The sequence below is a fragment of the Podarcis gaigeae genome (genome assembly GCF_964106915.1).
Source record: "Podarcis gaigeae genome assembly, chromosome: 12".
Lineage (NCBI taxonomy): Eukaryota > Metazoa > Chordata > Lepidosauria > Squamata > Lacertidae > Podarcis > Podarcis gaigeae.
This window is the reverse complement of record NC_139688.1, coordinates 48,377,471-48,404,108: the sequence shown is the minus strand read 5'-3', so window position 1 is coordinate 48,404,108 and position 26,638 is coordinate 48,377,471. Positions and strand designations below refer to the sequence as shown.

Below are 26,638 nucleotides of genomic sequence, written 5' to 3'. Positions count from 1 at the left end.
GCCTGATCTTTATTAAAGCTGTTGCAACAGGGTATTCCCCACACAAGGGGGGGGGGGGGACCTCGAGCACAGGAGCACAAGCCTTTATATATACATTTAAAATTGCTTGCCCGGGAGTCCAAGACCACCCCCCAGAAACTTCATACAGTGGTGCCCCGCAAGATGAACGCCTCGCAAGACAAAAATGTCTTGCAAGTTCCTGCGGTTTCCCCCCCCCTTTTCCTAAGCCGCTTGTCAGCTGATCCGCTGATAAGCCGCTTAACAGCTGATCGCTAAAAACCGCTAATAGCGCTAATCCGCTAAGGTGTCAATGGGCTTGCTTCGCAAGACGAAAAAACCGCTATACAAAGAGCCTCACGGAACGGATTAATTTCGTCTTGCGAGGCACCACTGTACCTACATCACAGAAAAGGCGGTGAACAACAGAAATCTGAGTGCATTGTTTATCTCCTGTCTGGCAAGTTACCTGATTGCATTATCTGGGTTTTGGCCACTCTTTTGTTATTAAAGGTAAAGGGACCCCTGACCATTAAGTCCAATCGCGGACGACTGGGGTTGCGGTGCTCATCTTGCTTTATTGGCCGAGGGAGCCGGCATACAGCTTCCGGGTCATGTGGCCAGTATGACCAAGCCGCTTCTGGCGAACCAGAGCAGCTCACCGAAACACTGTTTACCTTCCCGATGTGCTTTTGAACTGCTAGGTTGGCAGGAGCTGGGACCGAGCAACAGGAGCTCACCCCTTCATGGGGATTCGAACTGCCGACCAAGCCTTAGGCTCTGTGGTTTAACCCACAGCGACACCAGCATCCCCTTTTGTCATTATAACTACTTAATTCCTGAATCTAAGTCATAGGCTCACACCCTGTTCATATCTTGAATGTGCCCTCAAGACAGGATTTGTGAGGAAAGAGACAATGGGGAGGTTTCCCACTTTGACCTTAAAATTCTTATACACGTCCAAATCTTCCTGATGTAGCTGCTTCATGGCTCTTTTTCAATCCTCTTCTCATCCCTCTGTTCTTTTTAAGCCATTTGCATAGCTATCCACTCTTATAACTTGTTTCTAAAATACAGTGGTACCTCTGGTTACATACTTAATTTGTTACAGAGGTCCGTTCTTAACCTGAAACTGTTCTTAACCTGAAACACCACTTTAGCTAATGGGGCCTCCCGCTGCCACCACATGATTTCTGTTCTCATCCTGAAGCAAAGTTCTTAACCCAAGGTACTATTTCTGGGTTAGCGGAGCCTGTAACTTGAAGCGTATGTAACCCGAGGTACCACTGTAATGGATTTCCCCCCATTTCCAGTATAATGGGTTGTCCGCTTCTGCTGGATGAGCAACCTTTCAGGAGGTAGGGCTCTAAGACTGCTTCTGTTCTCCCTTTGTTGAATGCAGCAGGTACCAGATCCCACTAATCGCAGGTTTTCTTCTATTTTCTTCACTTTCCCCCTCCTTTTCAACTTCCTTACTACTTGTTGGTACCTAGTACTGTTCCTGCTTAGGGGGTGGAGTTTTTTACCTGGGCTCCTTTTCCATTATTATTTTTTGTGCGTGTGTTCTCTGCCCTCCCACTTGTTTCTCCTCAGTATATATATATACTTCCACCTTCTCCCTCCCTCTGCGCATGTTGGGCATTTTTTAAAGGGATTTTCCCCCCTTAAAAATAAAGTGGTACAGAAATATAATAAAACGAAATACACTTGTGTCTACGATCCCAGCCAGTTTTTAAAAGAGGGCGGAGCAGGGCTGTCACGTGAGCTGAGCCAACCCGGAAGAGCGTGTTTCGGGGCCACGTGGTGGGCGTCCCCTTGTGCACGTGTGTTTGGCGCGTCGGAGTCGCCATGCCTGCCGGCTGGGGGGCTGCCTTCGCCGCCGGGGCCGGTCTGTTGGGGGCGCTGGCCGCCTGCTCCGCAAAGCTGGCCCTGGGGGCGGATTACCTGCGGGGAGCCTGCGCCGCGGTCGTCGGAGGCGAGGAGGCGGCCTCTGGTGCCTGCTCCTGGGTAAGACGCGGCCTCTGCTCCCTTCCGAGGGCAGGATCGGGGCGCAGCAGCGCTACATTTGGGCAGCTGGGGAGGGATTTGTGGCCCGTTTGTCCCGGAAGAGACGGAAAAAAATTAATGGATGGATGTAGCGACGCGCGCAAAAGCAGCTGGGAAGTCTCTCCAAGCGACCTTCCGAAAGCGCATCAGTTTTCATGCGTGCGTCTCATCCTACGCTGTGCTTTTAGTGTCTCTGGGTCTGATCCGTTTCCTGGCCACGGATCGCGCGCGTACACACACACACACGGTTTTACATAGGGCAAAGCAGAGATTTAAAAGAAACACTGCAAGCGCCCCGATGGTCCCTGTTGGTGCAAAGTTTTGGAGACGTCTTTATAAACTCGTTGCTTTGCGCGCGCCAGAATTGCCAGTCTAGTGTCTTAGGAATTAAATTTCCGGCCGGGAGGCAATTTTCTAAGGCAGAGGGGAGTCGTGGCTTTTCAGTGAAACAAAAGCATCACATTGGAGCTTCAGAGACTGAGCTGTGCGTTGGGAAATCTCATGTGCGAATCTCCCTTTCGCCGTGAGGTGGCTCTCGAGTTCTCCCTCTCCAACTGCAATATGGTGAAGAATCGTAATATTGAGGTTCTTGTGGGATTGCAACTTAGATCGGAGATGGGGAATCTTGCTGTAAAGTCAGCCCCGATTTTAGGGAACTGTGAGTGGTTCCCCCGCATAGGGCACCTTTCTGACAGGACGCAGAATATTATTATTAATAATAATAATATCAAGAAGATCTATTTAAAAAGGAACTGTTACCAAAAGGAACTATTGTGAAAATAAGAAATATCTAGGGGGAGTGGCGAAGGTCTTTGCTCAGAGCACCATATTACCGAAGTCTGCCACTGGTCAAGTCAACTCCAGCTTTCAGAAATAACCGTAGTGTCTTCTGCTTTGTTGTTGTTTAGTCGTTTAGTCGTGTCTGACTTTTCGTGACCCCCTGGACCAGAGCATGCCAGGCACTCCTGTATTCCACTGCCTCCCGCAGTTTGGTCAAACTCATGTTAGTAGCTTCGAGAACACTATCCCACCATCTCATCCTCTGTCGTCCGCTTCTCCTTGTGCCCTCCATCTTTCCCAACATCAGGGTCTTTTCCAGGGAGTCTTCTCTTCTCATGAGGTGGCCAAAGTATTGGAGCCTTAGCTTCAGGATCTGTCCTTCCAGTGAGCTCTCAGGGCTGATTTCCTTAAGGATCTTCTTGCAGTCTATGGGACTTTCAAGAGTCTCCTCCAGCACCAGAATTCAAAAGCATAAATTCTTCAGCAATCAGCCTTCTTTATGGTCCAGCTCTTACCTCCATACATCACTACTGGGAAAACCATAGCTTTTACTATACGGACCTTCTGCTAAGTCTTCTGCTAAGGGCGTCCAAACACAGAGTGCACAAGTGCTGCAGCTTGTGGGAAATTGTATCTCCTTTTTTTTTGCAGATGTCATAAGAAACCTGAGGATTGTGAGGCCCCCATTCTGTGGCTTCTCCCCAGCCAGCCAGCCAGCTTCCTGATGGTTGTGGTGCTGGAGGAGCTACAGTTCGGGCTGCATTGCCCTGAGCTTTTCACGGGACTCCAGCTCCCACAGTGCAGCTTACCTGCAAAGGTAAATGTCAGGATCAAAGTAAAGCTGGGTGGATCTCCTGATCTTCTCTTTAAAAAATAACTAGATAAAATGCAGCCACCGTGGGCCACCAACTTCTTCTTTCTTTCCTTCTGGCACAGAATTGCCCTCCTCTTCAATATGTTTGCCCTTTAGTTGGAGGAGCAGGAAGCAACACACTGCCTTCAGCTTCTCAGAGGGTATAAATGCTGTTCTTAAAAAAAATCATAACTAAAAGCATGGGGCAGACAGTAAGTGTGGAGGAGGGCAAATCAGAAAATCAGTACAGTGGTTCCTCGAGTTACAGACACTTCAGATTATGCGATTTCGGGTTGCGAACCACGCCAAACCCGGAAGTACCGGAACGGGTTACTTCTGGGTTTCAGCGCATGTGCAGAAGCACTAAATCACGCTTTGTGCATGCGCAGAAGCACCAAATTATGACCCGCGCGTGCACAGACGCGGCAGGTTGCGAACGTGCCTCCTGCACGGATCACGTTCGCAACCCGAGGTTCCACTGTACGTGGAAGAGGGTGAAATACCCCAGGACTACAATTTTGTAGCCTGCATTTCCTTAGGAATGCGCCCATTGGGAGACCCAGCCACAGATCTCCTGTGTAACATGTAGTTTGTCCTTAGATCCTCCTGAAAGATGCTTTTTCCCTCCTCTCTTGGCACACAGTGGGAAATGGATTGCTTCCCCATTCATCTTTAAGGTGCAACACAAAAGCCTGCCTGGGTGGCCACTGGGTAACCGAAGGCACCCAAAGGTGTGGCAGAGGCCAGTTAATCCCCATGGTGAAGCAACGCCTTTCTCTTCTCTGTTTATTCAAAGGACCATTTATTTGTGCCCATTCCGTGCTTGATTCTCCCTCCCATTTCTTTTTCTTCTGGTATTCTGTCAGGTCCACCTTATGTAAGCTGCCTGCTGTGTAGGGCAGACCCACAAAGGCAGGATTTGCATTAACAACAGAAACCACATGTCCCTGTACATATTCACAGAGATTTTCAGGGTCATTTGGCCGTGGAGTTTCATCCTTGACAGACACACTTGGGACCCAAAGATGCAGTGGGAAATGCCTGAAGCAGGGTTTGGGTCAAGCTACAAGTCCATAATAATTATAAATCATAATAATTTATTGACTTTTAGAAGACATCTGAAGGCAGCCCTGTTTAGGGAAGTTTTTAATGTTTGAAGTTCTATTCTGTTTAATATTTTGTTGGGAGCCACCCAGAGTGGCTGGGGAAACCCAGCCAGATGGGTGGGCTATAAATAGGTAAAGGGACCCCTGACCATTAGGTCCAGTCGTGGCCAACTCTAGGGTTGCGGCGCTCATCTCGCTTTATTGGCCGAGGGAGCCGGCGTCCAGCTTCCAGGTCATGTGGCCAGCATGACTAAGCCGCTTCTGGCGAACCAGAGCAGTGCACAGAAACGCCGTTTACCTTCCCGCCAGAGCAGTACCTATTTATCTACTTGCACTTTGAAGTACTTTCGAACTGCTAGGTTGGCAGGAGCAGGGACTGAGCAACAGGAGCTCTCCCCGTCGCAGGGATTCAAACTGCCGACCTTCTGATCAGCAAGTCCTAGGCTCTGTGGTTTAACCCACAGCGCCACCCGCGTCCCTTCCGGGCTATAAATTATTTATTTATTTATTTTATTCATATCCCAGCCATCTGACTGGGTTTTCCCAGCCACTCTGGGTGGCTCGCAACAGAATAATAATAATAATAAAGTGATAAAACATCCAACATTAAAAACTTCCCTAAACAGGGCTGCCTTTGCATTACCATTCAAGAAGGGGAAATGATCTTTTAGACCATCCATGAAGATGGATATACAATCGTATTCCCCTGTGTGTTTGCATTTATATTACGGTGGCCAGAGTAGGGATCCTGCACCTTAAAATAGCAGTGTGGAAGAGGGACTTGCATGACAAGCTACCACTCTTCCTCACACCCATTAAAGGTGTAGAGCCCTGTCCTCCTTTGCCTCGGGTCAGCCTAAGATGCTGTGTAGTCATGAACTGGCAGGATGCTGGCGGTGAGCACACTGGGGAGAGGGGGGCAGTGGTCTGTGGAGGACTGTACCGGCCGGGAGACAAGAGTCAGAGGCAGGAGAAGCTTCAGAGCTGGAGGGAGAGGGAGGCCGGGCAAACGGAAGTGTTTCCCCACCCTCTTCTGCACCACTGTTTCCTAGAACCAGAAGGGGGCTGAAAAGGGATGAGCAGAGGACATTGCCACACAGGCACAGTCTCTGGCTGCATGCATGCAGCCCAACAGGGGAAGGTACGTAAACTGGTGGGGGGGAGAGTGGTCCCCTGTTGCTGCAGCTGGTCCACAGAGTGCAGATCTGGGAACAGCTGCCTAGTCGCTAGATTGGTGTGTGTAGGAATCCAGAGCTGTAGGAGCGACTGTGTTATCTTGGTCAATAAAGAGTTGACAAAGAGTTGCATTGCCTGGAAAGTGCTCTTGACATGTGTCCAGCGCTTCCTCGGGCTTGCGTGAATGTGTAAGCTGCTTTGCCTCTACGTGTGTGATTCTGTTTAAATCAGTTTGCTCTGTGTGCCTATGGCATGCGTATGGATATCTCTGTCCCCCGCAACAGGGCAATAAGCATGCAAATCTCACCTGAAGTTGCAAAAGTTATTTGCTAATAAGAAAGATTATTTGCCAAGCGCAATCGGACTTCGCTCAGAGTAAATACTTCAGAATTTGCCAATCAGAGTTTGTTTGAAGAAGGGTTCCTTGGAATGCTAAATTTAGTTGAGAAATGCTTAGTCAGTTTTTTCTCATTTAGCTAAGCTGTTTCCTGAACTGTGGAAGAAAGATCCTGCTCAAGAATGCTTGAATTGGGTGATGTCTCCTCACATTTAAAACTCTTGACAGGCTCATCCATAATCTTTTAGTATTCCGCTCTGAGTTTATATCAGCGGCTTCTGAACCAGAGTGAATCTAGATCAGAACTTGGCTTTAGCTCACTAAATATGGGGCACATAGGTAATTATATATAATACACCAACAAAGATCTAAACTGGGACCAGAGTGGTCTTGTTTCTACCGACTCATTTTGCTTTCTTTACACTTATGCGTAAAAAGCAGCTGATTCTCCCCCCTGCCCGAGCAAGCCTGTTTCCGTAGCTGTTGCCGAAGAAGTGAAGCCATTTCCTCCACAGGACAGAAGCCGATGGAGCTAGCAAGGCAGAGCACTTTGTCCCTGCTCGGCCAGCTCAGTCACTTATCTGGTCGCCAGTAGTGACCAAATGAGCGGTTAAAAACAAGGCTCCGTCAGATGCATCATAACCATCTGAATAAAGTTGACCAGTGTCTGATTGTACTTCTGAAATTGATGCCATCACACACAGCTATGAGTTTGTTCTTCCAGAAGGATAGACTATAGAAGTTGACTGTAGCTCTGGCTCCTAGAGACCATAAGCATATGCCTTCTTTTCTTCCAAACTCCAGCCATCGCATCTGTGATCCTAAATTGTACGGAGGAAGACATGTTGTTGTTGTTGTTTAGTCATTTAGTCATGTCCGACTCTTCATGACTCCATGGACCAGAGCACACCAGGCCCTCCTGTCTTCCACTGCCTCCCGCAGTTTGGTCAAACTCATGCTGGTAGCTTCGAGAACACTGTCCAACCATCTCGTCCTCCGTCGTCCCCTTCTCCTTGTGCCCTCCATCTTTCCCAACATCAGGATCTTTTCCAGGGAGTCTTCTCTTCTCATGAGGTGTCCAAAGTATTGGAGCCTCCGCTTCAGGATCTGTCCTTCTACTGAGCACTCAGGGCTGATTTCCTTCAGAATGGATAGTAGTATGAAGAATGGAGTAGTATGAAGACATACTACTACTATTTTCTTGGCCTCTTCTGCAGTTCTCCATTCATTCATTCATTCATTCATTTCTCTCGTTCTCTGTATAAAGACTTGAGGGATGAGATTATCACCCCTCTTTTGTTGTCCATTCCGGGTCGCCCAACCACTGCCACAGTGTCCTTTCTCCTGGCAGATCAAGAGGAGCAGGTGACAGCAAAGGTTGCAAGGTTTTTAGCTGTGGCAATCAGAATAAGGTCCACTATTTGACTATTGATTCAAAACCCTAAAATGTATTTTATATAATTGACTTTTTATTTCTACTCTTTGTATATTGTATTGTTTTTTTATTGCTATAGCCGATGGCTGATGCAAATAAAGATTCATTCATCCTTCCCCTGAAGAACTTCATACAAAATGAAGAATTGACTTGTGCCACAAACTAGATTTAATGCACACTCATATCAGGGTGCGCTGTAAAGTGATACCTATAGTCTTTTATATACTAAACTTTTATGCTCTTCCACATCCGTTTAATGCTCCTAACCCTTCTTTTAGATTCTTATAGTGTTTTTTATATACCTTCTGTTTTAATCACTTTTAGCTTTCCAAAGTGACTGTACCCCACCCTACTCATGCTAGTCTATGACCGTAATAAAGATTTGATTGGTTGAAAACGAAGAATAGAAATTGCTCTGTCGCCATTGGCACAGCAGATCCAGAATATGTTTTCTGCCTCCGCAGAGCCTCCCTATTTTAACAATGCAATTCTCTCAGATCTCCATCTCATGAAATGGGTGGGAAATGCAGCGTGGTTAAAATGTCCCTCCCTAATTGTTCCACAGTTGCCCATGATGCTTCGCATTGGATGTGGTGGCCTCGTGCTTGCATGCAACGCAGTCATGTGGACTTTCTTTGCCAAAGCCTTAAGATACTCCTCCTCCTCAGCTACAGCAACTTTGACCTCAACAGCGTCTAACTTCATCTCTTCCGTAAGTACAAGTGACACCTTAGGGGCAGCCAGCATGATCGGTCAAATCATGTCCTGTGAAATAAAAAATGTAAGGTTATATATGGGACGCTGTGCGTTAAACCACAGAGCCTAGGACTTGCTGATCAGAAGGTCGGCAGTTTGAATCCCTGCGACGGAGTGAGCTCCCGTTGCTCGGTCCCTGTTCCTGCCAACCTAGCAGTTCGAAAGCACATCAAGTGCAAGTAGATAAATAGGCACCACTCCGGCGGGAAGGTAAAAGGTGTTTCCGTGAGCAGCTCTGGTTCGCCAGAAGCGGCTTAGTCATGCTGGCCACATGTTTGCGGACAAACGCCGGCTCCCTCGGCCTATGGAGTGAGATGAGAGCCGCAACCCCAGAATTGTCCACAACTAGACCTGATGATCAGGGGTCCCTTTACCTTTTTATATATACAGTGGTGCCTCGCAAGACGAAAATAATCCGTTCCGCGAGTCTCTTCGTCTTGCGGTTTTTTCGTCTTGCGAAGCATCCCCATTAGCGGCTTAGCGGATTAGTGCTATTAGCGGCTTAGCAGCTATTAGCCGCTAAACGGCTAAGCGGCTATTAGCGGCTAAGTGGCTTAGAAAAAGGGGGGGAGCGAAAAAAGTCGCAAGACATTTTTGTCTTGCGAAGCAAGCCCATAGGGAAATTCGTCTTGCGAAGCGCCTCGAAAAACAGAAAACCCTTTCGTCTAGCGGGTTTTTCGTCTTGCGAGGTGTTCGTCTTGCGGGGCACCACTGTATATGTTCATAAATGTGCCAGCCAGGGTCGTACATGGATATTTGGACCACATGTCTGGTGCAGAACAGGAAGACTGCCCTGAAACCATTTTGACTCCCAAACTGACCAAATGTTTTCTCTGCAAGGAGGGAGAGGGTGAGGGAAACCTTCCATTGTCTCAGGAATTGGGTAATCGCCATCTCAAGAATGGCCAGACTTCCAGGAAAGGCAATCAGATAAGGCATTGTCAGATAACCTGACAGACAGGAAAAACAACAACATTCAAATTTCTGTTGTAGACCACCTTTTCTGTGATGTAGGTATGATGTTTGTGGGGGGTAGTCTTGGGTTACACCCCTTCTGTGATGTATGTATGAAGTATGGAGGGGTGGTCTTGAGCTCCAGGGAAGGCAAATGTCTATATAAGGGCAGGCACACCCTTGTTCTACGTCCTCCTCCTCTCCTGCATGTGAGGGGAGCACCCAGTTCAATAAAGATCAGGCTTACAAACTGCTTTGCTTCTCAATATTCTCTGGTTGGCCTCTGTTATTTTCTCCAACCAATGGAGAACCTACAAAAGACTATAAGGGCTCTTTTGTCCCTCATAAGGGAATAAGGGCAGATTTTTTTATTACACCTGACTGCATTAAAAATAATAATAATAATTGGTTTTTATTAAAGATTTTCTTGAATTATAAAAGTACATTTGCATGATACTTTTGGAAGACCAATTGTTGAGTTGAGAAATTGGCAGGAAATGCCTATACACCTTTTCTGTTCTTGGGTACTGTACTCCCTTCTCTACTTTTGTAACATAAATCAGGCTAGAAGAAAGAGTCGCGCAAAGAAATTTAGGAATTGAACCCCAATGCTGCTAATAATGGGACGCGGGTGGCGCTGTGGGTAAATGCCTCAGCGCCTAGGGCTTGCCGATCGAAAGGTCGGCGGTTCGAATCCCCGCAGCGGGGTGCGCTCCCGTTGCACAGTCCCAGCGCCTGCCAACCTAGCAGTTCGAAAGCACCTCCGGGTGCAAGTAGATAAATAGGGACCGCTTTCTAGCGGGAAGGTAAACGGCGTTTCCGTGTGCAGCTCTGGCTCGCCAGAGCAGCGATGTCACGCTGGCCACGTGACCCGGAAGTGTCTCCGGACAGCGCTGGCCCCTGGCCTCTTAAGTGAGATGGGCGCACAACCCCAGAGTCTGGCAAGACTGGCCCGTGGCCTCTTAAGTGAGATGGGTGCACAACCCCAGAGTCTGGCAAGACTGGCCCGTACGGGCAGGGGTACCTTTACCTTTACCTGCTGCTAATAATATAATACGTTAAACCAGCACAATATAGTGAGGCGTTGCTGCTGGAGGAGGAAATGGTATTTTTAGTGGTGTTCCTTACTTTAAAAAAAATGCCTCTGAGCACTTACATGAATCCAGGTTGGCAGCTTCGCTCAGTGCCACCTTTCAGAGTTGCTTTTAACCGAACCTCTGATAATTCAGTCCTAATTTAATAGTGTCTTCTTGTAAAGTCCTTGGTTCAAGAACTTGCTTAGTGAAACCCCTTTAATAGGTGCTTGTGAGGTGTGTGAGATGAGCAAGGCACTCTAGCAGAGGGATTCTTTAAGAAGAAGCTATTTGTTCCTAAGAAGGAAAACGAAACGTCCAAATGTAAATGCAACGTAAAATTTTGGGATTAAAGCACCTGTTTTTCTCCGATTTCAACGTACAGTGATACCTTGGTTCTCAAACACCTTGCTTCCAAACAACTTGGAACCCAGACACTGCAAACCTGAAGTAAGCGTTCCAGTTTGCGAACATTTTTCAGAAGCCAAACGTGTTACGCTTCCAGTTTGAGTGCCACGCTTCTGTTATGAGTGTTACGCTGAGGTCTGTCTGTTTTTGGCATTTATTTTGCTTTTTTTCTGGTTCTTTTTGTGACTGTGTGGAACCCAGTTCAGCTACTGATTGATTGATTGATTGATTGATTGATTGATTGATTGATTGATTGTGTGACCTGCAGTACATTGTTTATTGCTTTCGTTTTATGGATCAATGGTCTCGTAGTAAAATTCATGTTAAATTGCTGTTTTAAGGGTTATTTTTAAGTCTGGAACAGATTAATCCATTTTGCATTACTTTCTACGGGAAAGCTTGCCTTGGTTTTGGAACGCTTTGTTTTTGGAACGGACTTCCGGAACGGATTAAGTTTGAGAACCAAGGTACCACCGTATTCAGCTGCCCAGATCCCAGGGATGGGAAACATCCAGCCAATGGGCCAAGTTTGTTGTTATTATTACTATGTCTATCTGCTGCTCTTCCTTCCGAAGGAGTCCAGGGTGGCAGTTGTTTGAGTGGAAATCTCCTTCTTGTCTTTTCTTTCCAGGCTTTTCTTGGCAAGTTGCTCTTTGGGGAGACTCATGCCCTGTTGTGGTGGATAGGAATATCCTTAACCCTTCTCGGACTTTTGCTGCTCCACACAACACCACCCTTAGCAGAAGAAAAGAAGGAAAAGAAGAGATGAAAACTCACCTGTGGGTTAAAACAACCATCACCCGGGCCTCCCGGCTTGCTTTACCTAGCCTGTTACCTCTCACTTTTCTTCATTGGGATGGATTTTGAGCCAATGTCGTCGTCGTACTGCAGAGACTACGGCATGGGTAGGCAAACTAAGGCCCAGGGGCCGGATGCGGCCCAATCGCCTTCTAAATCTGGCCCGTGGACGGTCCGGGAATCAGCATGATTTTACATGGGTAGAATGTGTCCTTTTATTTAAAATGCATCTCTGGGTTATTTGTGGGGCATAGGAATTTGTTTATTTTCCCCCAAAAAAATATAGTCTGACCTCCCACAAGGTCTGAGGGACAGTGGACCGGCCCCCTGCTGAAAAAGTTTGCTGACCCCTGGACTATGGGGACAAGGTGACAGTGCAACGTAGCATGAAGGAGCAGGATCTTTGAGGAGAGACATTGGCGTCTCCCTGGCCTCTGAGGTAACACTTCAGGGCATTTGGTAAATGGCAGTTAACCACCGAGCTAGACGTCAAATGTGTCCCAGAGCTACCAAGACTTATCGAAGCAAATGCTCTATCACAGTTTCTAAAGGGGATGCCATTGGTCCCTTTGGCTAGGCTGACAAGTCAATGCATGTGTCTGGACCAACATGCATGTTGAGCACACACATGTGTTCATACATGCACTACCCACAGGCTTAGGCTCTTTGGCTAGCAGTGCCATTTTTCTAGAAAAAGAGGTGCCAGAGCTCACCTCCTTTGTTCTCTTAGAATGGCAATGGCGCCCACCGGAGAGGTGCCAGAACTGAGTTCCGGCTGAAGAAAAGCCCTGGCTGCTAGTGTGATAGGAATTTTATGGTCTTAGATATATGGTAATGTTCATAACCACACCTACATAGATCAGCACAGGAAGACCAACCTGGAACCATTTTGATTCCTAAACTGACCAAATTTGTTTTCTCTGCAAGGACCAAATGTTTCTCTGCATGGTCAAAGTGGAAAAGCCTCCCCATTGTCTTTTCCTTCGCAAATCCACTCTTAAGGGTGTTTGAATAAGTATTTATCACTACAAAAGACTGGCCAGGCTCCTCAGGCAATCCAATCAAGTAACCTGCAGGACAGGAGATAAACAAGGACAAGAGAAAAACATTTAAATTTCTGTTTAGACCACCTTTTTCTGTGATGCATGTTTCTGGGGGGTGGTCTTGATCTACAGGATGGGAATTTCAGAAGTCTTTATAAGCCCTTGCACAGCATTTTTGTGGGTCCTCCTCCTTTCCTGCGAGTGAGGGGAGCACCCTGTTGCAACAGATCAATAAAGATCCAGCTTACTAGCTGCTTTGCTTCTCAATATTCTCTGGTTGGCCTCTGTTATTTTCTCCTAGCAATAGGGAACCTATGTAAGGACTCTATATGGGCTCTTGGATACCCCATAAGGGAAAAGGGCATATTTTTATTTACAACACTAGCATTATAACATGTGTTTGTTACAAATGTGTGTTTACCTGTAATCTTATGCCCACGAGAAGTTCTCACACAGAAGAAATAAAGCAGGCATGTCCAAAGTCCATTTTAGGGGCCTAATCCGGCCCACCGTTCGGTCCAATCTGGCCCCTGTGGCAGTTTATTTCCTGGGGTAAACCCTAAGAAAAGCTGAACAACTTCAACCCCCCAAAAAGGTAAACTTTGGTCAGCCCTCACGCATGTTCACTTCATCAAATCTGGCCCTCTTTGAAAAAAGTTTGGGCACCTCTGAAATAAAGGAAGACTGGTTTATTACATGAAATGAAAGTGACAGAATATATGAACGCTGCTTCAAACAGCAAAATTACAATTTAAGCAAACAGCTTATCCTGTACACCTTGATCTAAAGAGTGAGAGGATCCCTCACTATTCCCAGAAACCGACGGAAAGTGAGGGCACGATTTTGCCACAGAAGCCACACTAGCAAGAAGGGAAGGGCTATTTTCAACCAAAACTTGTCAGAACTCAATTCCAGCCCAAGTGAATAAGGGAGGTGTTCATGGTGAATTCCAGCACCTCTTTTTCTAGAAAAATAGCACTGAGGAAGGGTATATAGGGTCTGTAGTGAAGCACACAATCTGGCTGGTCCTTGTGAAAAATGGTCAGTGTTGGAGCTTTGAGAGCTAACCAGCCATTGAAAATCCAGGGTTGAAATACTGTTCTGAACCAGTGCATTCTAATGGCGAAGGAAGTGGGGCTTTTAGATGAGCAATTCTTATAATTTCAATATTTCTATCGTTCCATTGTCTCCTCCTAGAGTTTCCTGCCTGTTTCCCATTTTGTTTATTCTGCTTAATTAAAAGTTGAATGAATATAATCCTAGTGAGCTAAATGACTAAACTGGTTATCCTTGTTTGTTTACTGTCTTAAACATATCTTGCTATTTATCTAGGTGGGAACCATTCTTTTACAGGAGGTGTTGATTAAATTTGGCCAGTAACTAGATTGCATGTGCTGATCTTGACACAAAGGTGTTAGGAGCTCAATATGTCTCATTGATGCCTTCCAGGACAGGTTTGAGATAAGACAGGAACCAGGGTCAAGAAAAGTTCATAATGGAGATCTTTACTCATATTAAGTTATGCCAGCCTTTACTCATGTCACGATATACGGTAATAAACAATAGAAAAAGTTCAGATGGACACACACTTATTCACACTAATTCTACATTTGCTTGCCTCTCCCACTTCACAGATTATGTGTGTATTTTACACCTAGTCTTTCTTTTATATGTTCCAGTCTAACTGTACATAATAGACTTTAAATGACAGAGCCAAACTTGAAAACACAGGGATTGATGCTTCTGGAAACATTGCTTAGGATAATCCCGTAGCAATTGTTAGCCCACCTTTTTTGTCTTCTCAGCCCCAAACCTTCACTTGTTCAAATGTAATCAGACCCTGATAAGGCTGAATTTGAACCCAAATTCAGCCAGAGTCACTGAGCTAACCACCAACCGTAATGCCCATTTGCCCATCTGTGGAATGGAAAGAGTATGTGACAACCTTAGGGTTTGTGGTAGACCAGGTGTAGGAAACATGGTCTTTATTTCATGCAAATGGTGAAGAACAAACACAACAAGGATGTGTGGTTTAGGCCGGAATCTTAAGGAATCTAAAAGGAAAGCATAGGTATCGCAAAGCAAAAAGATCTCAAAGCACAGGGAACTCAAAAGCACCTAATTTTCTGTGACACCACTGTTTGCCTGTTCATAAGACTTTCTTGTTTCTGTTCTGTTCTTCCATAGAACACACTACATCAGGGTCTGTCGCACCTTTGTCAGAAAAAAAGAATAATTAGGCAGCACACCCCTGCAAATCTCTCTTCTTTAAGCGAACAAAGATGCAGTGACAAATTGGCATTCTTTTTGTATCTATATTTCTACCTACATCCTACAACATAGGAAAGATAGATGCTGTCGACGGACTTGACCACAGATCGGTTATAACTTGCATTTTGTGTGTTTGTTGGGAAAATAAAGTAATCACTGCGACTTCAACCCTGCGTTACATTGGTAAGCGTCATTACACAACAGGTGAAATGCTGTGAATTTTCAAAAAATTCTTTATGCTTCTATACACACCCCTTATTTTTACTTAACACCCCCCAATTGTACCCAAGGCTACTACCACCCCCCAGGATCATTCCAGAGTCCCCCAGGGGGCGGTATCGCCCACTTTGGGAAACACTGGTTTACAGAAAAGGAAAAAACAAAAATAATTGTGGCTCACTCGAAGGAGCGGCTGGTCTGATCTCTGATGTGTTTTAAGTCCCATCACTGTAGATCAGTAGGTTGGTATCAAAAGTACCAATTCACCAGGGTCTGGTAGCACAAGAGGCTAATAACTGACTATGCTGCTTAGCCCCTCAGGTTGACCAAATTTTAGCTTAAAAAGGGTAAAGGACCCCAGTTAAAAGGTGACTATGGGGTTGCGGCGCTCATTTTGCTTTCAGGCCGAGGGAGCTGGCGTTTGTCCACAGACAGCTCTCCGGGTCATGTGACCAGTATGACTAAATTGCTTCTGGCACAACGAAACACCGTGATGGAAACCAGAGCTCACGGAAATGCTGTTTACCTTCCCACCACAGTGGTACCTATTTATCTACTTGCACTGGTGTGCTTTCGAACTTCTAGGTTGGAAGCAGCTGGGACAGAGCAGCAGGAGCTCACTCCGTCGCAGGGATTCGAACTGCCAACCTTCTGATCGGCAAGCCCAAGAGGCTCAGTGGTTTAGACCACAGCGCCACCCACACCACATCAGTCTTTCCTGCTAACTAGCTTGACAGCCTGGCACCCTGCCTTGTTCTCAATTGAGCTATGGCCTGTTTGCTACTTTGTCTGCTTCCTCTCTTCTTTCTCTGCTTGCAAATTGATCAAAAAGTAAATTCCGCTGAAACCGTGGAACTTCCTTTCAAATAAATGTGTTTGAGCTGCGAATGTAAGAATATAAGAAAGGTTAAGTAACACAGTTGCTTCAGTGATTTTGGAGAAGAGTCTGTGTTGCTCTATCACTCCAATCGAGCCATTTGCAGCTTGGCAGCCCCTCTGTTATTTGACATTGTAATGGTTATGGGTGGGTTACTCGTGCGTAAATTGCCCCCAGTTCAGTTAGATCGTTTGCTCAACCATGTTTAGGGTTAGAGCTCGCCCTCCATGACCTGTTAGTCACGTGCAGAATCCGTCAGTGGGCGTTTCTTGAATCTCTTCCAGCATAAAAGCTGTTTGACCCCAAGTCTCCTCCTATGTTCCCTGCGCGGAACGCGTCTGTGCAAGTACGGGGAAGGCAGGGGCGTGCCAGCGCTCTCTCCGCTGGTTTCGGTTGAAGGGTCTTGGAGCCCTGACACCGATTCCTCCATCTCCCTCTCCTCTCTATTGGTGTCACGCTGAATTCCTTCCCCCCGACTGGTTCCTTCTCCGGCATCGCTCTGGAGCCCTGCCTCCGCTTCTCTCTGATGTCAGTTCCCTGACAGACATTTTAAATACGTTTGGGCAATCTCAGCAAATTGGAACATTGTTTTTCAACCAAGTTCCTTTCTGCGCCAGTCCCACAGCTATAATCCTTACCAGTACGAGCTCCTGGGCTTGTTGCGGTTGGCAAGACTCCTCCATCTCTGACAAAAGCTTAAAGGTGACCTACAAAAAGCAAAGTAGGGAGTTGGACTTGTGTCATTTGTCACCTTCCTTGGGTGACAAAGAGCACCTCCTTTTTCAGTTCCTGATTCTCTCACAAAGCTAGTCAGGCTTTTGCTTGTCTTGGAAGAATATAGATGATGAAAGAATTGTTGGCAAGATTTTGACAGCATGGAGAGAGAGAGAGATAAATGAAGAGACACATATTTTTATTTGGCCTGCTAACTCTCTGTGGGAAGAAAAACACAAATGTATTGTTTGAAAATACAACTCTTCTTCTGGGTTTTTGTTTTCTAAAACATCCTGGGGAGTAATTAAAATATTAAAGGTAAAGGGACCCCTGACCATTAGGTCCAGTTGTGACCGGCTCTGGGGTTGCGGCACTCATCTCGCTTTATTGGCTGAGGGAGCCGGCATACAGCTTCTGGGTCATGTGGCCAGCATGACTAAGCTGCTTCTGGCGAACCAGAGCAGCACATGGAAATGCCGTTTACCTTCCCGCTGGAGTGGTACCTATTTACAGTGGTGCCCCGCAAGACGAATGCCTCGCTAAACGAAAAACCCGCAAGACAAAAGGGTTTTCCGATTTTTAGCGGCTTCGCAAGACGAATTTCCCTATGGGCTTGCTTCGCAAGACGAAAGCCCATAGGGAAATCTCCGGGGACAGCGGGGAAGCGCAACGCGCCTTCTCCTCTGTTCCCGGACCTGTCCTAAGGCTTGCGATGGGAGGTCCGGGAACAGAGGACAAGGCGCGAAGGGCTTCTCCTCTGTTCCCGGGGCTTGCGGTGGGAGGAGGGTTTTCCTCCCCACCGCCAACATTCAGAACAGCATTCTGAATGTTGGCGGTGGGGAGGAAAGCCCTCCTCCCACCGCAAGCCTTCAGGACAGGTCCGGGAACAGAGGGGAAGGTGCGCAGCGCTTCTCCTCTGTTCCCGGACCTGTCTTGAAGACTTGCGGTGGGAGGAAGGTTTTCCTCCCCACCGCCAACATTCAGAAGGCTGTTCTGAAGGCTGGCGGTGGGAAGAAAAGCCCTTCTCCCCCGCCAGCCTTCAGAAGAGTTCCTGCCTAGGCTGCGGATAGCAGCCTGCTGCCCCTCGCGCGGGGCTCTCTGCTTAAGAGCGCCCCTCACGCGGGGCAGCAGGCTGCTATCCGCAGCTTGGAAAGCCCTCTGGACCTCTTCTGAAGGCGGGCGGGGGGGCAAAAGTCTTTGTCCCCCCCTGCCTGCCTTCCCAGGGGGATTTTAAATCGCCCCGGGACAGCGGAGAAGTCCTCCGCTGTCCCGGGGTTTTTAAAATGCTGGCGGGCGGCAGCGAAGGTTTCGCTGCCGCCCGCCAGCATTTTAAGTCCTGGGAAGGCAGGCGGGGGGGGGGGAGCAAAGACTTTCGCCCCCTGCCGGCCTTCAGAAGAGGTCGGGGGACAGACTGTCCCCGGACCTGGTCTGAAGGCGGTTTCCATAGGAACGCATTGATTGATTTTCAATGCATTCCTATGGGAAACCATGCTTCGCAAGACGAAAAACTCGCAAGACGAAAAGACTTGCGGAACGAATTAATTTCGTCTTGCGAGGCACCACTGTATCTACTTGCACTTTGACGTGCTTTCGAACTGCTAGTTTGGCAGGAGCAGGGACTGAGCAACGGGAGCTCACCCCGTCACGGGGATTCGAACCGCCGACCTTCTGATCGGCAAGTCCTAGGCTCTGTGGTTTAACCCGCAGCGAATTAATGTATTAGTTTGAAGAAATTTCCATTACAGGAGAGAGCAGAATACATTGACAAACATCGCATTGTACCCTTACAAGTGTAACCATCAAATATTCTCTCTTCAGAGTCACTAGAGATCAAATTCGTTGAAAGTGGAACAGGTTGTGCATGAAAAATCACACAGGAGACAGCTTAACAGGGCATCGTCATTTTAGAGTCAGCATATATCGGCCATTAGAACCATTTCTTCCTGAAATATTTCCATAGATATTTTGGCCATTATAAGCAATTCTCATACGTTGCCAAACCACTGATACTTATATTGTTGGGCATCTATTTGATGGGAAAGTGAAACAGAGATTTGTTGAGATAAAATAAATGAATAAAATTTGCTGTTTAGGAACGCCAGCATTTTAATGGAAAAGGAGAAGATACTATAAGGCTGCATTTAGCTTGTAAACTGCCCGAAAATCCATTTTGATAAAGGATGGTATTGACAATTTATTTGAATCAGTGTTGGTGATCTGTTCAGGGTTTTGTGGCTCCCTGATATTTTCATCGTCCACCATGATAACTGTTTTATGTGTCGCTGGTTTATAAATTGTCTTATAAATTAAAAAATTAAATTATTTCTCTGAATGCATCTTTAGCCTGCCAGTCCTTGGGAGGAGAATAATAGAATGGTAGAGTTGGAAAGGACCATGAAGTTCATTAGCTCAACTATCTGCAATGCAAGAATCTTTTGCCCGATGTGAGTCTCGAACCCACAGTCCTGAGATTTAAGAGTCTTGTGCTCTACCAGTTGAGATATGCTCCCCGTACAAGGCCTCTCTTGGCATATGTACTTTGCGGGCTGTCCTGGGGGCTATTGTGCCAAGTCTATAATACGATACGATAATCTTTATTGTCATTGTCCCATACAGAACAACAGAATTGAAAAAATCTACATCAGACATTCAAAAACCAACAAGCCTAATATCCCATCTATCCCAGCCTGGTTAACCCCCTAAAAACTCTGATACCTCATAATTAAATACAATATACTCCCATAGAGACTACCTTACACTGCGTTTAAAACCAAAATCGCGTTTGGATAGAAACTGTTTCTCAGGCGGCTAGTCCTAGTCTTTATAACCCTGTACCTTCTTCCAGAAGGCAGAAGCTGAAATAGATCATTTCCGGGGTGCGCACTATCCTGCGCTATCTCTGCTGCTTTCTTATGGCACCTGGAAGCATAGATTAGATCCAAGGTGGGAAGAGTGCACCCAATTATTCTCTCCGCAGCCTTTACAACCTTGGACAGCATTGTTTATTCCCTGGCCATGTAACTCCCAAACCACACACAGAGACCATAAGTTAATACATTCTCGACAGTCCAATGGTAAAATGCCACCAACAGGTCCTTTGAGAGATTGTTTTTTCCGGAGGATTCTCAGAAAATATAACCTCTGCTGTGCTCTCTTCATCAGGTCTTTACTGTTTACTCCCCAGGTTAGGTCTATGGAGAACCGGTCTCTTGAAAAACGGCATTTGTGTTGACAAAAGCGGCTGCCACAAACACCTAGCATTGCCTTTTGACTTGCACTCATGCAGTCGATGGAGACACTGGCACCCTTTTCTCTGCTGAGACCCAAAATCACCCCTCTCTCTTTTTCTGGCAGTGTATTCTTGCGTGAAAGATAAACCAGAAAGTCCAGTTGATGATGCATTCTTCCAGGCATGGCAGACCATAGTCTCTGCAGGTTCCCAAATGTGGGTTCCCTCCAAGTGAAGCCATGACTTGCAAAAATAAACCTTTGTAAGTAGTGGCATCCTCACCATTGCTACCCAGCGAAATTCCCATTGTTTTAGGATGACCTGAAATTCACAGCCTGTTGTGATGGCCTGGGACTTGGGTTTGGACTCGGAACCAGAGGAGTCTCAGTCTGCACCGGTTCCTTTGCCTCAAGCATCATCTGAACCAAGTCTGGGGCCTGACCCTGAAGAGTCCCAGTCTGCACAGGTTCCCTTGCAACAAACACCAGCTGGGCCGAGTCAGGGGCCTGAGCCTGCCCTGGCTCCAGATGCGGGGATTACCTCGTTGCCTCCAGCTGGGCCATTACTTACAGCTGCTCCACTACCAGTTGGGTCAGGGGAGGCTGAGGCAGCCCCTGGGTCTGGTAACCCACCGACATCTCCCGAGCTGCAGAGACGAAGGTCTGAGAGGAGAGACCTGAGTACTCGCAGGAGGAGTGCTCGCCTTTGGGCAAAACAGGGAAGTGAGTCGCCAGGGGATCAGGACCAGCTGTTACAATGATAAAAGGCTGTCGGACCCTGCCCCAGGTTGCGGAAGCAACATTGCTGTATGCCAAATCCTGCCTAAGATCCGGTACCTGTCCTTGCCTGGTTTCCTGCCTCATGTCCTGCCTTGACCCTGTCAGACTGACTCCTAGTGGAACCTTCGGATTCTGGACCAGTCCTGGACCGCGTTTCATGGGTTACCCCCGGGCCCAGCATACCTGTTGTATTTGGAAAGAGAATTACATCAAAATGATGTACCTGGTGGTATTTGACTCCTACCAAGCTGGCAAAAACGTATAGGACAAGTACAAATACCTGATGGAAATGTAAAGAAAAAGAAGGTACTTTTTATCATACGTGGTGGACCTGTAAGGTGGTAAAAGCTTTCTGGGAGATGATATATAATGAATTGAAAAAAAATGTTTAAAACAACTCTTGTTAAAAAAACAGAAGCTTTTTTTTATTAGGAATTACAGGTACTGACATCCCAAAGGAGCAGAAAATATTATTTTACGTATGGAACAACAGCTGCCCGGATGTTACTAGCCCAGAGATGGAAAGAAGATGAAGTCCCTACCAGAGAAGAATGGCAAACCAATCTGATGGACTAGGCCAAAATGGCAAAGCTCACTGGGAAATGCAGGAACCAAGAGGACAAAACCTTTACAAAAGAATGGGGAAAATGTAGAAGTTATTTAAGAGACCACTGTAAGCAGATGGAAACATTGGCAGGGTTTTGATTTCATTCGTTGTGTAACAATTACTATGGAAAATGTGGATTGACATAATAGCTAGAGTTTGGAAGAAGATGCCTTTTTAAATGTTTAAAATGGGGCTCGGGGGGGGGGGAGTCCTGAGATTCAGAAGAATATATGGATATTTATTTGATTTTTTAAATATAATTTTGTATTGGAAAAAAAATGTTTTTTAAGTTTGGTTCAGGTTTTAAAAAAAGAAACCAGAATTTTAAAAGAGGCATTGGGGAGGAGGGCTGTGCTACACCCTAGAGACTAAGGATGGATAAATCTTACATTTTTGCTTTCTGTCTTTTTTCTATTTTGCCTATCTTCAATTTAGCACTCGCCATTTATTATACCTCTTCATGCACATTTATTCCAATATACCCCTTTTTATTCCCAGTTTTACCTAATATGCATGTATTTGCAAACAGTCTGCCATTTTAGAAAGTAATTTTGCATGTCATCTTCACTGATGTCTGGGGGGCGGGGTTTACCTGGGCTTTTGGCCCTTACTTTGAAGGTCTCTCTTAGTGGAGCAGGTTCTATAAGAATCTGCTTGTTATTTGTATAGATGTTTTCTTGTGGTAGGTTTTAGGGTTAATATTGTGTTGCAAGTCACTTTGGGTCATTTTTGTGAGGAAAATGACATCATAATAATAGTAATAGAAAAGGTAGCAGCATCTCACATTCATTTTGGAAGTGCCAATTAGGCAGGTTTGTATTAAAATGTGAACTGAACAAATCTCTCACACATCCCTACTAGAGACTAGATCTTTTTGAATGATGGAAGTGTTCAACAGCCATAGTCCATATTTTTTTTAAAAAATCAATTATGAAGCGTAGTACGTTGCCCTCGCAAAAGGCTTGAGCATTCAGGAGATAGTTCAGAGTTCTAGCCTGGATTCTACACATAAAATAATGCCTATTGGATGTACCAGATATTGCAAAAGTGAGGCGCTATATAATACTTACAGCTTTTCCCACTGGCAGAGTGGAAGGAATACTGAGCATGTATTCCTTAGCATAATATATCTAAAACAAATAAATCTTTAAATGCATCTATTCCAGGAATGCCAAAGGGAACTCAGCTAAGCCTTGAGATGAATCTTGAAATCACGTTTGCACAAGGAAATAAAATGCATAGCCTCATAAATTTCCCCAGCTGATGATGATAAAAGGAGGTGATCAACGCTCCTCTTTTTATAATCAGCCTGCAATTTTCATACCACTTTTTTGCAGAAGCTGACTTCCGATAAAACTCATTTACTCTGAAATAAGTTCTACTTAGTTTGAGGTAGCTCATTGCCAAACGAGCATATAGAAAATGGCAGCTTTCCAATGACAGTACCCTAAGCCGGGGAGGGGGGGGGTGTTGGAAATTGCAGTGTGGCCTCTATTCCTTGAGCAGAAATAGGTTTTCCTGGGTGAATTTCCTCCACTAAGGCTTAGGAAAGAAATATTAGGTTTCCCAGTTTCCTTATACTGTCTGTCCCATAATGCAGCAATTGTGAGAAGGGAGCAAATCACTCATATTCCCAATTCTCACAATACAAACCTGTGGTGAAAGGAGGGTGGGAATTTTAACTTTTCTCCCAGAAAAAGGGAGACACAACTTACAGGTGAAACTCGGAAAATTAGAATATCATGGAAAAGTTCATTTATTTCAACAATTCAACTTAATAGGTGAAACTAATATATGAGATAGACTCATGACATGCAAAGTGAGATATGTCAATATGTTTATTAGTTATAATTGTGATGATTATGGCGTACAGCTGTTGAAAACCCCAAATTAACAATCTCAGAAAATTAGAATATTAAATGAAATCAGCAAAACAAGGACTGCAAATAGAGCAATATTGGACCTCTGAGAAGTAGAAGCATGCATATGTACTCAGTACTTGGTTTGGGCCCCTTTTGCATCAATTGCTGCCTCAATGCGGCGTGGCATGGATGCTATCAGCCTGTGGCCCTGCTGAGGTGTTATGGAAGACCAGGATGCTTCAATAGCAGCCTCCGGCTCTTCTGCATTGCTTGATCTCATGTCTCTCATCTTTCTCTTGGCAAAGCCAAGATTCTCTATGGGGTTCACATCAGGCGAGTTTGCTGGCCAATCAAGCACAGTAATCCCATGGGCATTGAACCAGGTTTTGGTACTTTTGGCAGTGTGGGCAGGTGCCAAAGTCCTGCTGGAAAATGAAGTCAGCATCCCCCATAAAGCTCATCAGCGGAAGGAAGCATGAAGTGCTCCAAAATCTCCTGGTAAACGGCTGTGTTGACCCTGGACTTAATGAAGCACAGTGGACCAACACCAGCTGATGGCATGGCTCCCCAAATCAACACAGACTGGAAACTTCACACTGGACTTCCAGCATCTGGCATTGTGTGCCTCCCCATTCTTCCTCCAGACTCTGGGTCTTTGGTTTCCAAATGAGATGCAAAAGCTGCTCTCATTAGAAAAGAGATTTGGGGAGCCATGTCATCAGCTGGCCTTTTCTTTTTTTTACTAATTATCACTTTTAACTTTGTGTGATGGTGTGGGAAGCTGTGTTAGAACCAGCTATCTATACCAACTTGCATCACAGAAAATGTGCTATCTATATGCTATGTCTATATACCTTAAAATAAACCTATATACCAGCAGTAGGAACATAATTGTTTCTGAAGAGCTGGCCTTGGAAAACCTAGCCTTGAGGCTTGACAAACCAGCCACTTTGTGCAGTCATATACCAAAGGTGGAGAGGTGTTAGGTCAATAATTTTTCTTCTTCTCTTGGACAATTATGGGTTTTAGATATGTTTACTCCCAATCAATATTTGCTGTACTCAGCAGTCCACAACTTATGACCGCTGAAACATTATTATTTGCTTTAGGTGTTGACTGGTTCAGAAAAAGGTGGTGTCTGTTTCTGTAATCTCTGCAGTGTAAAGTAACAGGTAACTAACTTTATATAATAAAAACTATCTAGGTTGAATTGGGCAATAAAACACTTTTTCAGCAATAGTCCTATGAAAGTCAGGACAGAAATTAGCACCAATCAACTTAATGGTTATTTTTCTTCTTCTTTACCCTTTTAAAGATCATGAATGGCAAATGCTATGAACGAAGGCTTCCATTTACCAAACACTTCCTTTAAAATAGAGAGCATTAACATAGAGCGCATTGCAGTAGTCTGAGCGGGAGATAACCAGCGCATGCACCACTCTGGCAAGAAGGGTCTCAGCCGGTGTTATATGGTCTTGGCGGCCACTCCCAGTCTAACGGCCGTATTCTGGATTAGTTGTAGTTGCCAGGTCACCTTCAAAGATAGTCCCATGTAGAGTGCATGGCAGTAGTCCAAGCAGGTGATAACTAGAGCATGCACCACTCTGGCGAGACAGTCCGCAGGCAGATAGGGTCTCAGCCAGTGTATCAGATGGAGCTGATAAACAGCTGCCCTGGACACAGAATTGACCTGCGCCTCCATGGACAGCTGTGAGTCCAGAATGACTCCCAGGCTACGCACCTAGTCCTTCAGGGGCAAGGTTACCCCATTCAGGACCAGGGAGTCCTCCACCCCCGCCCACCCCCTGTCCCCCAGAAACAGTTCTTCTGTCTTGTCAGGATTCAATCTGTTAGCCGCCATCCATCCTCCAACCATCTCCAGACAGTCATACATTTGTATTTGTGTGTCCTTAAAATATCAGCTGCTGTAAGGCCCAAGCAAGAAGCATAATTTCAGTGTTTATGCAAAGGCAATAAACCCTTTCTCTGTGTTGCTATTCTGCTGAAAATGGTTTCAGACGATGAACTTGTAAAAGGGTAAAAGAATATTGGGAAATAATTTATAATTAATTGGAAAAAGGAATGTTTTAAAGTACTTTCCCCCAAAAAACAAAGTCCTTTTTGTTGGGGATAATTCAGATAATTCAGATGGAAACACCCAGGTGTCAAAAAAGGCTATTTATGTATGCGACTACTGTGGACCTTGTTTGTTAGTCCAAAAATGGAAAATGAGTGAGGTCCCAACTAAAGAAGAATGACAACTGACTGAACACACGCAGCTGGCAGACTTAACTTATAGAATAAGAGAACAAGAAGAATATATGTTTAAAGAAGATTAGAAAATGTTTAATGTATATATGGGTGAAGATTGTGCAGATTTGAAAATGTTGGCAGCATTTAGAAAAATTCAACAGTGTAAATAAGTTTTGATGGATGTAAAAATGGAATACTGAATGGCTGGTGAGAGCCAGTGTGGTGTAGTGGTTAGGAGCGGTAGTCACGTAATCTGGTGAACCGGGTTCGCGTCTCCGCTCCTCCACATGCAGCTGCTGGGTGACCTTGGGCCAGTCACACTTCTGTGAAGTCTCTCAACCCCACTCACCTCACAGAGTGTTTGTTGTGGGGGAGGAAGGGAAAGGAGATTGTTAGCCGCTTTGAGACTCCTGAAGGGGAGTGAAAGGCGGGATATCAAATCCAAACTCTTCTTCTTCTTCTTAGTTCAGGCACAGGCAAACTCCTGCTCTCTAGATGTTTGGGACTATAATTCCCATCATCCCTAGCTAACAGGACCAGTGGTCAGGGATGATGGGGATTGTAGTCCCAAACATCTGGAGGGCCGGAGTTTGCCTATGCTTGGCTTAGTTTATGTAAAATATGCATAGATCTATGGCATGCAAATTGAACCATGGAAGGAGAAGAAGGGAAGTCATTGCTATTTTAAGGTTGTTCAAATGAATATTCTAAAAGGTAAAATAGAAAAAAAAAATTATACAAAAAAGAAAGAAAGAAAATGGTTTCAGATGAGCTGCTTAAAGTTGGTCAATCTGGCTGGCAAGGCTTCAGCCAGGCACATCCTCCTGTTGTAAGAGGAATGACAAATGTTGTGCTTCCATGGAGACTAATGGTTACATCTGTTTGATTTTTTTTTCTCAGGGGCAAGTGGGGGCCGCATACCAGTGGTGGGTGAGCCCCAAAGCCCCAAAGACCAAAGCACACAAATGACACAATAACTTGGCCAGGCCAGAAGAGTTTGCAGCGTTTCCTTACTGAGCTAAGAAAGGGGCTGCCTGTTTTCAGCACACAGCATAGAAACGAGCT

General features: G+C 45.7%; 1 protein-coding gene and 1 long non-coding RNA gene across 5 annotated transcripts; one reads left to right on the top strand and one right to left on the bottom strand.

The window, feature by feature from the left end:
* The first annotated feature begins 1,788 nt into the window (after positions 1-1,788).
* Positions 1,789-26,638, top strand: TMEM42 (transmembrane protein 42). Of its 4 annotated transcripts, none has more exons than XR_014556867.1 (4): positions 1,808-2,004; positions 8,296-8,442; positions 11,553-11,826; positions 26,474-26,638. XR_014556867.1 is itself a non-coding variant. In XM_083706130.1 (3 exons), exons 1-3 carry the CDS (start codon positions 1,846-1,848, stop codon positions 11,688-11,690), a joined length of 444 nt encoding a protein of 147 aa, XP_083562256.1. In that variant the 5' UTR covers positions 1,789-1,845; the 3' UTR covers positions 11,691-12,449. The 4 variants fall into 4 exon arrangements, 1 of the variants encoding a protein (XP_083562256.1); XR_014556868.1 differs by lacking the exon at positions 26,474-26,638 and adding an exon at positions 14,950-15,099; XR_014556869.1 differs by lacking the exon at positions 26,474-26,638 and adding an exon at positions 14,212-14,354.
* LOC310828518 lies at positions 12,256-14,212 on the bottom strand. Its single transcript, XR_014556994.1, has 2 exons — positions 13,145-14,212; positions 12,256-12,507 (listed from the first exon to the last, which is right to left on the bottom strand). It is a non-coding gene; the product is annotated as an uncharacterized lncRNA (long non-coding RNA).

Bases quoted from the DNA above. Each gene is read 5' to 3' on its own strand.
- TMEM42 (XM_083706130.1), top strand. From the start codon at position 1,846: ATGCCTGCCGGCTGGGGGGCTGCCTTCGCCGCCGGGGCCGGTCTGTTG. The intron at 2,005-8,295 runs GTAAGACGCGGC...ATTGTTCCACAG, and splicing joins CCTCTGGTGCCTGCTCCTGG to TTGCCCATGATGCTTCGCAT. The intron at 8,443-11,552 runs GTAAGTACAAGT...TTTTCTTTCCAG, and splicing joins CGTCTAACTTCATCTCTTCC to GCTTTTCTTGGCAAGTTGCT.